This window comes from Triplophysa dalaica, chromosome 15 (assembly GCF_015846415.1).
Source record: "Triplophysa dalaica isolate WHDGS20190420 chromosome 15, ASM1584641v1, whole genome shotgun sequence".
NCBI classification, from domain to species: Eukaryota; Metazoa; Chordata; class Actinopteri; order Cypriniformes; family Nemacheilidae; genus Triplophysa; species Triplophysa dalaica.
The window spans coordinates 19,108,585-19,120,301 of NC_079556.1; the positions used below are offsets into that span (position 1 = coordinate 19,108,585).

Here is an 11,717-nt window from a genome sequence, read left to right on the forward strand (position 1 = left end):
TTTATTTTGAAAGGTTTACAATCATGACCTTTATGTCGCTCTCACCGTGGCTGTCGTCACAGTATCAGGTTTGGTCGGTGTGAATCCAGACTCAAGGTTTGTCTTACATTAACCTTTATGTGATGTTAATAGACATTCCCTTCGTATTTTTACATTAAATGACGCTTATGTACACAAGTGTATCTTTCTTCGTTTGAATTTATTGATCCTATAAGTGATTTATTTAATTTATATTGACTTAAAGAAATAATCGGGAGGCTAACTAGCCTGAAGCTGCTTTGTTATCAATCTGTAGAACTGTTCTCTTTTATTTTATGATTAACTTTTCTTAACAAACACAATGAAGTTGACCTTACCCAGTCTTATATTATATTATTTTCCCTTGGTTTTTTTCTTGCATTGTACAATGGTGTTTATGAGATTCATGGTTTTATGACTTGCATGCTATTTAAGCATCATGTACTTTAAAATGATATTGCCACCATGTACTTACCATGGCATGTGAAAGTATTTCTTCTGTACAAGAGTATATATTCAAACACCGTCATCCCTTAAGAAAATAAACCCTACTTTAACTATATTAGAAACACTCATTTTTATTTGTAATAAAACCGTAGTGACCTAAAATGAACCATCATTTTGTTACATCCCCCATAGTGATATTTGTAGTTAAACTATGGCTCTACAAATGGTAATTAATCTGCCCGAAAATACTATAATAAAACCATGGTTATATTTTTTGCAATGCATATTCAGTTTATTAGCAGGCTTTTATGTTACAGAAGTTCACATTGCTTCATTGTATGATTTTATGCGTTTTGTTCTCAATTCTGACAGACCCAGAGCTCCTGCTGTTTCTGCACCAATGGCTGATAGTGTGGAGAATGCAGTTAATAATGTGGTATGTATGTATGTTGTATGACTCCCTGTGATGTTAAAAGTTTATTTCAAGAGGAAAAAATCTGGAGAAATCTGTAATTTTTGTGTTTACAGTGTTTTTCTGCCTGAGTTGTAGCTCAGATGTGTTCCTGTAGCTTATAGTTCAGAGGCGTTGCTATAGCTCATTGGCATTCCTGTAACTCAGCTACGTTCCTATAACCCAGTGATGTTCCTGTAGCTCTGTGCCATTCCTATATCTCAAGGGGCGTTGGGCAACAGGAATAGCCCAGTGATGTTCCTGTAGTTCTGTGCTATTCCTGTAGCTTAGAGGCGTTTCTAAAACTTAAAGCCCAGTGGTGTTCCTGTAGTTCAGTGGCATTCATGTAGCAAATAGTCTGGTGACGTTCCTGTAGCTCTGTGCCATTACTGTAGCTTAGATGAGTTCATGTAGCTTTTAGCCCTGAGGTGTAGCCCGATGGCATTTCTGTAGCTTATAGCCCTGAGGTGTTCCTGTAATCCAGTAGCAATTTCTGTAGCGACCTTGTAGCTTATAACCAGATGCTTTTCTGTAGCCCAGAGATGTTCCTGATGCTTAATAGGCAGAGCAGCATAAAGGTCATGGGCTTGATTCTCAGGGACACAGTCATGTTGAACTGTATAGCTTGAATGTACTGCGTTCCTGTAGCTCTTTCCCATTTCTTGTAGCTTAAACAAGTTCCTGTAGCTTTTTGCCCAGAGGTGTTCCTGTAGCCCAGTATGAACATTCCTCTAGCTTATAGCCCTGAGGTGTTCCTGTAGCTCAATAGGTAGAGCAGCACAAAGGTCATGGGCTTGAGACCTGGGGAAAACATTATTGAGCTTTGTAGACTGTAAGTCTTTTTAGATAAAAGTGTCTGTCAAATGCGTAAATGTAAATATTTTGATGGTTCCCGTCTATTGTTATGTGTGCATGGAGATCTACAGAAAGAAAATGTCCTAGCTGAGATTTCTACGCTAGTTTATGAGCAAATTAAGAAAAAGATTATAAGTTAAATCATGCCATATAAAAGCACAGGCACGTCTGACCCCACCCGTGTAAAATGAGATCAGGTGGGGCATGTCAACTTCAGTATTTATCACAGCTTGTAGCTGGAGGCTGATCCACTCGCTCTTATCTGACTTCATGAAGCGTATCTGCAAAAAATCACAGCTGTAAAACTTTGGCACCGCTGCAGTTTCGTGAAGGGTTTTTTAAGAATGCTTTCAGTTTCCTGATCTCTGCTGAGACGATAGAGGACTTTGACCCATGCTCTTGTGTATATATATTTAATAAGAAAGGGAATTTTATTTCCTCATTTGAATGCTAAATACTGCACAGTTTAAAAGTCAGCTATAAGTAAAACAGTTGTTGGGTAGACCTCACTGACCTGTGGCACTTTCATAAGAGTGTAAATGGTGCTGTAAACACAGTAAAACACAAGCACACACATTTACTCTTGGACTTCAATCTGTGCAGTCAAACGATGCAGCCGAGACCAACCAGCACGCTGAGACGGGCGGCGCAGGGGGTCCCGGCCGGAATGAGGTGGAGCTGAACGGACAGCCGCCGACCCCACGGCCACCTCAGGTGGTCAATGACAGTGAGGAAGATGAAGATGAGGAACTGACTCTCAAATACGGGGCTAAACATGTTATTATGCTGTTTATCCCCGTTACACTGTGTATGGTGGTTGTCGTGGCAACGATCAAATCGGTCAGTTTCTACACGCAGAAGGACGGACAACAGCTGTGAGTATCATCACTATCATCACATTTTTTTATTGAATATAGTATATCAAAGTTTTTAAACGAGGACATTTTCATCAAATATTTAAAAAAGCAGTGTTAGCTCTCTGTGAGAAGATATATTATGTACAAATATTTATAAAATGATATATAAATAGAAGTTGACTCTCGTGTTTTGTGCCGTTATCTTAAAAGTCCTAGTTAAATAAAAGATAATAATTCTTAATTTTTCATGAAATATTGCAGCGTTTATAGTAAAAAGCTTATCAATGGGTAATTTTCTTTTTAAAATTCATGTGCCCTATAATTTTCAGTTAAAATCTGAAAACGCACTTCAGCCCTGAAATGACTATCCATCTTAAATGACGTTAATAAGACGTCTTGGACAGAGCATCCGTTAACTCCTCCCCTTCAACTATCAGTCTGCTGCCAGTTTCATTTCAAAATGAATGAGCTGTTTTTACACATCCAATCAATTTGCAGTGAAAAATGCAAGCCACGCCTACTCATTTTCTCCTTTGAAATTCCTTTTCACTCAGAAATGTGTCAGAATACGGAAATAAAAAAGATCGGAACTTCTGGTTCACAGGAATTTTTATAAATGGGTGAAACAATATATTTTGGCATAATATATTTTAATCCAAAAAAAAATCTAATCTAGTTTTGTTCAAAATATTGTGACACTGTTGTTTCTTAATTATTTATTGTATTGAATCATGAGATGAGGGTATCATGACATTTTAAAACAGACGCAATGTTGTCATAAACAATCTGCATCTAGGACCAGAACTGTCCATTTTTTATGTATTATAGATATAATAGATATTTTCTTTTTTTTTTCTTTTGGCTAACAGAGGAGATACTTTGTACATCAGATATTGAACTCATCTGTCGCTGTTCACTTTTCTGTTTTCTCAACCAGTGGTTTTAAGACTCTACCCTTAAGGGTTACACCTGACAGAGACGGTTTGCTCATGCCCATCCGATCCAAACATAAAATGTTAAGCAGTCACGTCCTGACTTGATTCAGATGTGATGGTTAATAAGTCTTCCATGGAATTCTTAATGCAGAGCAACATGTATTATTAGTAGGAGTGTAGCAATACACTAATATGTATAGAGACATCAATGAAATGACCAACGATAGAGAAAATTGCCTTTATTCAGCATGCCAAATATTGTGGTAATGAACATTTGTTATGAGCATTATGCCGGTTATGATATTGTTTATTGAAGAATTAGACAATTCAGTGCATATTTAAAAATTTATGTTCATTATGAAATTATAGTAAAACAGAGATCAGATAATTTATATTTTTATCTGGACTTAAGCATGGCAGCCCAAAACATGTTTAAAAATGTCCCGATTGTTTATTACAGCCCAAAACATGTTTTTCTTTACATTTGTGTGCTTTAGTTTTTGAATACTTGATAAATGAATGAATGATACTTTAAATCAAGTGGCCATTTAGCTGATACTTTACACTGTGTCTTAACCAGACACAGCGCCACATGATTGTTTAAAACGTTTTTGATATATAATCCATTGGTGTGTGTTGCAATAAAAAAATCTAAAAAACATGGATATAGTACCTTTCTAAATGGTTGCAACATCACAATGCATCTTGTTAAGAGACAGTGTTACATTTGTTGGTAAGAGACATTGCATTTAGTTAAGGAACTGCGACGATTTTTTTTCTTTTATTCAGGATTTATACTCCATTCCGTGAGGACACCGAGACCGTGGGTCAGCGTGCTCTCAACTCCATGCTCAACGCCATCATCATGATCAGTGTTATAGTGGTCATGACCCTCGTGCTGGTGGTGCTCTACAAGTACAGATGCTACAAGGTCTGTTCACTTGGCATCTTGCCCTCTCATTGATTCCTTTTGAATGCAGATTTATGATCTGTGGTGTTCTGCAGGTGATTCAAGGCTGGCTGTTCTTCTCTAACCTCCTCCTCCTGTTCTTCTTCTCCTTCATTTATTTGGGGTAAGTTGATTCATTTCTCGCTTTAGGCTTCTTAAATGTTCTGTGACATCAGTTTGTTGTAACTACCTCATTAAATATGAACTAATGTCATCATCTGTTTATCATTTTGTCATGGCAGCCGTACGGTTATGAAAGTATCGGTTCACTTCTGTTTCTCCCATCAGGGAAGTGTTTAAGACGTACAACGTGGCCTTGGATTACTTCACGCTGGCGTTGATCATCTGGAACTTCGGTGTGGTGGGAATGATCTGTATCCACTGGAAAGGTCCGCTGCGGCTCCAGCAGGCGTATCTCATCATGATCAGCGCTCTCATGGCTTTGGTCTTCATCAAATATCTCCCTGAATGGACCGCCTGGCTCATCCTGGCTGCTATTTCGGTCTATGGTCAGTTACTTTACTCATGAAAGTTACAAAACCGTTGTATGATTAAAAAATATTTTGTTGAATTTCTGTATTTTGCACATTAGCCAATCCCTAGACAGATTGACGTGTTTATTCACCCAAAAATGAAAATTCCTTAGAAAAGATTTGATAGAAAAGAAGATATTTTGAGAAACATTGGCAACCAGACATCATTTGACCCCATTGATTTCCATTGCATGGAAATGAAACCTCGGAGACATTTCTCAAACTATATTTCTCAACGTTTGTGTACCACATATACCATATACAGGTTTTCAACCACATGAGAGTGAATAAATTAAATGAAGTTGGCATTTATTAGGCGTATCCGACACACCGACTGTCAACCTATTGAGCTATAATCATAGAAATTTATCAAGAACTGCCCTCACATTTTATGTACAACACAGCCCAATTCTTTTTCTATTTTCTGCAGATCTTTTGGCGGTGCTGTGTCCGAAAGGACCTCTGCGTATTCTTGTTGAAACGGCTCAAGAGAGAAACGAGCCCATTTTCCCAGCCCTCATCTATTCCTGTGAGATACATCCATCAACCCTTCTGACTTCTTATCCGTCGGTGCATTTTAACATTGCATATTGATCGATTGCTTTTCATTTGTACTCCATTGTTTATGATCAGCGACCATGGTGTGGTTGTTTAATATGGCGGACACCGCAGATACCAGGAATAACTCCAGCCATCCAGTTCCTCAACAGGATAGCCAAGGTGAGTTCAGAATAACAAAAAAAGTCCAGACGCGAAGCTTGATTTGTTGCGTATTTAAGAAGATCAGGCAATGAAGCCTGATCTTGGAGACTTCATCTGTTTATCGGAAACGCTCATATTCGTCTGTATTGTTCCGACTCTTCGGTCTTATGTCAAAGTCCTCTATCTGTCCCCTTTAGTCGGCATGGCACCCACAGCCCAGCCGGATGATGACGGCGGTTTCACGCCTACATGGATCGATCAACAGCAGCATCAGCTTGGCCCGATCCAGTCAACCGAGGAGAGCAGACAAGAGATCCAGGAGATGCCCTCCACACGTCCTCCACCTGCGGATGATGATGATGAAGAAAGTGAGTATCTGTTGCTTGTGTGTTTGGTGACCAGACAACAGCTCAAACATCCTTTTATCGTTCACAAAATAGTGCAAACAATATTTTATCCATTCTTTTATTTATTTATTTATTGTGTGTGTTTTACAGGGGGTGTGAAACTGGGCTTGGGAGACTTTATCTTTTACAGTATGCTGGTGGGCAAAGCGTCAGCCACTGCTAGCGGTGACTGGAACACAACCCTTGCCTGCTTTGTGGCCATTCTCATCGTAAGTTACCCCGAATAGTTCAGACAAAACCCTCCCTGTGTCTGAAATGGCTTACTTCCATACTATACATACACATGACAATAAATACAGTATGCATACACACACGATTTCAGACAACCCATTTGATTGTTTTAACATGTTCTGTTGTGCTCCTCAGGGTTTATGTCTAACTCTCCTGCTCCTCGCCATCTTTAAAAAGGCCCTTCCGGCTCTGCCCATCTCCATAACCTTCGGCCTGGTATTTTACTTCGCCACTGATAACCTGGTTCGTCCGTTCATGGATCAGCTGGCTGTTCATCAGTTCTACATTTAGTCCATAGACATGCACTCCGCACTGCAGCAAATACCCACAACCCCGGCAGGGAAAGTTCACCCTGTAGACACCTCCAATGCTTCTGGACATTTGACTGGATGTACCGATTTGGCATCGAATAACTCTTTACAATTGCAGTGCCTCTCAAAGTGACTCAACAGATCCGGACATTTTCTTTGAAAACACGGCTAACAATCACTTGTTCGGAGAAATCAAAGACCAACTGGTGTCATCTGACATGTATGAATGATTGACGATGATTAGGACATTATCGCTTTATTATGAGTTTGATGAACTCTAGTATTTGAAATGGGACCAGCTTGCTTTCTTCAAATCTTGGATTCCCTTCCTAGGCATTATGTTCATTCCGCCTGTGATGTATTGAGCATTAACGCACAGCTCGGTGAATGTTTCAGGTTTTCAAACACACAGGTAGGTACTGAGTGCTTTTGCTTCCTGTTTAACAATCCATTCATGTTTTTAGGAAAGCTATCTCACATTAACTGTTTTGGTTAAACTAGATTGAAATTACATGCTGTTAGAAGCTGCTGTTTTGCTCTTTAAGAATGTGCCGGAGTGTCATTTTGGAATGTACCCCAAAAGTCCAAGTCCTTTCATGTTTAATGTCTGTGCACGATAGGAGACGGTGCAAGAACTGTTTGTTTTCAGTTGTTTATTTTTTACTTACCATTGAAACGGTTGATGAATGATGTTTCATTTCATAGCACACTCGTCGTTTGTCATTCAAGAAATTGCAAAAATTTTGTAACTAAATCATAGATTCACAAATAAAGAAGTTGCTCGTTTTGAGCAATTGTGACTATTTTGTTACCCTTTCTTTGTTTTCGCATTAGTCCATTTATACCTTGTACTAACAACATTTTGGATTGTCCAATCATAAGTGGGCAGTGCTTAATACAGGGTGTTTAAGGAACAGTTCAGAAACTCAAAGGTTTGTAAAATATATGCTTTATTTGGCAACTAAAAGTTGAGAAACTTTAGGTGCAATTTTGCTGCATTTAAAAATAGACATCAAGTAATGTAATGTACATTTCAGGGAAGTAAAATCAACTATTGCGATGAAAAAAAATTTAATTAAATCACCTGTAAACGGTAAAAGTGTACTGTTACATGGTCATAGTTATATTCTGTCATGAGACCTGCAAGATGTGATTTGAAGTTGTCAAAATAACTTTGACTTGTATTATATTTAGTGCTTGTTTTGGTCACACACAGAATCTCCCTGTCTGTATGGAAGCTGTTGTTTTCTATCTATGCTTCATTCTTTCTGTCCTATGATGTAGTATTTATTTGTGAAAATCTATTATCTGGACAGTCGCCCCTCTTACAGGTCCCCAACAATGTGCAATTTGAACTAATAGTGGTTGTGATTTCCATAGCGACTGCTTGGCAGTGAATGTTGGCACGGCGATTCTGATTGAATCTTAGCGATTAGCGTCAAGCTGAGCTCTCGCATTCCACTTCAGCGTCTTGCCTGCTGTCAATTATCCTGTAATGCCATGGGTAAAAGCAACAGAGATTGCCACAAAACATAAACAGGTTTAAACAAGGTAAAGTACCTATTTGTAGATTCTTGAATTTTTTTGTGGTACTTGCTACAGCCTGGTTCAGACTGATTATGAAATCTGGTTGCATCTCACACACTGAAGTAGTATCTTCACTAACTTTCTTCTCTTAAATCTCAAACCTGCTCACATTACGAGAGTTGAAAATGTTGAAGATGTGTGACGCATCACACAGTACAAGATATTAACAAGATTACCGTTTTGGTGCCTGATGTGTTCTCTAAGTGAAGCCGATGTAAACAAATTGACATTGTGACCCACTTACTGTTGTTATTATTGTTTACATTTGCTAGCTTGTGCACTAGCAACTTTCCTGGGGCCCGTTCTTCGTACGTCGCTTATTACATCTGAGATCAAATGACACATCCAAGATAATATCATCGTGCTAATCATGATCCGGCTAATTGGGTTCTTCCAACACACCTGCCGCTTATGATTAGTATCGCTGGATTGAGTTATCTGAGATAAATGCGCGTTCATGCGCTTGTTTAAAAGGGGATATGTATCGATAGTAGAAACAATGATCAGCAACGCTGCTATTGGCTGCTCATCATGGCAAAAGAGCGCGCTCAGTTTTTCAACGCAGCAGAGCAAGAATTATTACTGGAAGGGTTTGCTATGCTTCCAGTAATAATTTGAAAAAATAATTAAAACGCCAGGAGAGAGGTCTGGCAAAAAGTAGCAGACAAGTTAAATGCGTAAGTGTTCCATGTTATGGTTATATCACTTATTATTACAGTATATAGTCTTATTTTAATAATTTCATATTTCATATATATTTCAATTTTCGTAAATAATTTGTTGCTGCGTTAAATTATGTCTATAATCCAAATGGCTTGTACAGTCATTTCAACAAATAAATATTGAGTCAATTGCTTTGACTTGTGAAGGTGAAAGCTGTATAACTAATGTCATTTTTTTTGCAATTTGATATTGATCATATTTTCTCCTAGTGTATTGTAATGCCATTGAGTTCTCCTCTTTTGTGTAGTTTTGCATAATACACCAACACTTTTATCTGTTCCCAGGAAAGTGGTGTCTGAAATATGTACAGTGAGTGGACATTTCTAACTTTACATCAAAAGGAAAGAAAGTGCAACACTTTGTAATACCCATTTTTCTTTTGCACAGGCCAGTGAAGAAACCCCCTCAGATGTTTGTCCTTTGGAGGAATTACTTGTAAGTGCACAAATAACTTTATGTAATTTATAGGTGTGGACACATTATTTCTGACTGCAATATGAGTTGCAGGAGGAAACGCCTACAGCACAGAGGTGGGCAGTCTACTTGAGGCTTGTTGAGTTTTTTTTTTTTTTAATGGCACAGGGGGATATCCGTACCCTATATAAACGGAATCTTCAATATAAAATTGAGTATTTTGCTCTTAAAAAAAACAAAATTAAGGGAAGAAATTGAACTTGACACCTTAAAGAAGAAAAAACTGGCACTAGAGATTGAGTTGCCTCAAAATAATCTTCTCAGTAAGTGCTTAAACACTATTTTTCACAAAGAGTACTATTGCTGCCCTTGGATAACTATGTATATATATATATATCTTATTGCAGGCAAAAGATGACCATCACTGGCTTTTCTTGAGAAACAATAATTGAAATAAAACTCCATGAACTAAGCATGTTGTCTTCTATTATTCATTTAATGAAAGTTTATGTGTAAAAGAAAGAATTCATAAAATGGTGTTCCACAATTCTGTCCCGTGCAGCTCTGCCACTAGGTTGGTCCAAGTGCACTGGCTGGAGGTCATCATCAGGCTGCACCTCCACCACAGAGGTCCTCTCCTTTCTGATGGTGGCAATATTGTGGAAGATGGCACATGCAACAATAATGTCACAGGCCCTGTCAGGTGCATACCTCAGACCCTTAAAAAGACACTGAAATCTTCCTTTAGTTGGCCAAAGGTCATTTCAATGCGTGGCCTTGTCCTGGCTAGAGCTGCATTGTAACAGGTTTGTGGTCCAGGGTTTGGGTCGGGGAATGGCGTCATGAAGTACTGCCTGCCTGAAGGCATAGCCCCTGTCGCCAAACAGGATCCCATCGTAAGCACCTGGAAAAATGCAGTTTTGTTAGGCTCAGAATAAAATTATGTAATACAGTGAGTTTTAAATAATTTTTCCTTACCACGTTCTAATAATGTGCATAAATGTGACTCTCTGAAAATCCTGGAGTCATGCACAGAACCAGGCCATGTGGCTTCCACATTTGTGATGTGGAACATGGAGTCGCACACCATCTAAAATATTTGTAATCACTCAACTGCATACTTTTTGATTACATAACTTTTATTTATTTATTACTTATCTGGAATATGAATAATTGTTGTAGTAATTTACTTGCACATTTACACTGTGAAATCCCTTTCGGTTCAAAAAATCCCCTTCATTTGGGCCAGGTGGGGCCTTGATGGGGACCTGTGTGCAGTCTATGGCACCCATAACGTTAGGGGAGCCTGAGGAACAAATACTGTAAGTCCTAGGCTACTTTTTGGCATGATCATGATTCCATGATCTTCATTAACAATTATAATGTACCTGCAGTTGCAAAAAAAATCTGCTTTACAGCCTGTGGTCTTAAGTGGCTTGGAAATACCACAAAGCCCCCTAAAAACTGTTTGAGTGACAGATAAACTTTGCGAGTGGCACGACATACAGCACTTTTACCCAAGTTTTCTGCATCTCCAATAGTGTAAAGGAAAGTGCCACTCGCAAAGAATCGCAAAGCTATACAAACTGTTTGTGCAGTTGTTAAAGCCCGACTGCGACGAGTCCAACATTTAACGTGTGGCTCCAACAAGTTGATAATGTAGATACACCCTCCCGAGAAAAACGATATCTCTCAATCAGTAGATTATCGCGCTGCGCAAAAGGATCCTGTCGATATTGCAAAACGCGATTAATTCGAAAAGCTCTTCGAATTATTCTGGCACCTTCAGCAACGGATTCCTGACGTAAAAACGGACAAGACATGTCTGCGAAAGACTTCCCATATCACCTCCGCTTATAAAGCAGCAATCTAATCCTGTTTACATGAAGTAAGCCTGCTCGCGAGCAGGTTCAAGCTTACGGACCTGTTGCTATGACAGCAAGTCCAGGATGAGCTTCGAAGAACCAAACAATCCAAGATCATGCCAAATCGTCAACAATCAAATCCAGCTAACCGAGTTAGCGACGTACGAAGAACGGGCCCCAGGTCACAACTTTTTGGGGCGGTTTCCCAAAGAGGGATTATTTTAAAGACATTTAACCAAGTTTTTACAAACACGGCTCACAAAAAACACTACTTCTGTGCATTGAGACAAAATAATGGCGCTGATGTATTTTAACATACGTTTTTGCAACTTGTTTTTTAGTTTAGACCGCTCTAACATTCATTTTACTTTAGGACAAGTATTAATACCGATCTGGAAAACCGCCACTTTATGTTTAAAACCACTTGACTCT

The 11,717-nt window shown here is 38.8% G+C and overlaps 1 protein-coding gene across 1 annotated transcript; it reads left to right on the forward strand.

Annotated features, from left to right (window-relative positions):
• Positions 1–48: 48 nt before the first annotated feature.
• On the forward strand, positions 49–7,499 carry psen1 (presenilin 1). The gene is made up of 11 exons (XM_056767745.1): positions 49–96; positions 838–901; positions 2,375–2,646; positions 4,353–4,494; positions 4,569–4,636; positions 4,801–5,021; positions 5,476–5,574; positions 5,679–5,765; positions 5,945–6,115; positions 6,245–6,363; positions 6,521–7,499. Exons 2-11 carry the CDS (start codon positions 866–868, stop codon positions 6,674–6,676), a joined length of 1,371 nt encoding a protein of 456 aa, XP_056623723.1. The 5' UTR covers positions 49–96; positions 838–865; the 3' UTR covers positions 6,677–7,499.
• The last annotated feature ends 4,218 nt before the right edge of the window (positions 7,500–11,717 follow it).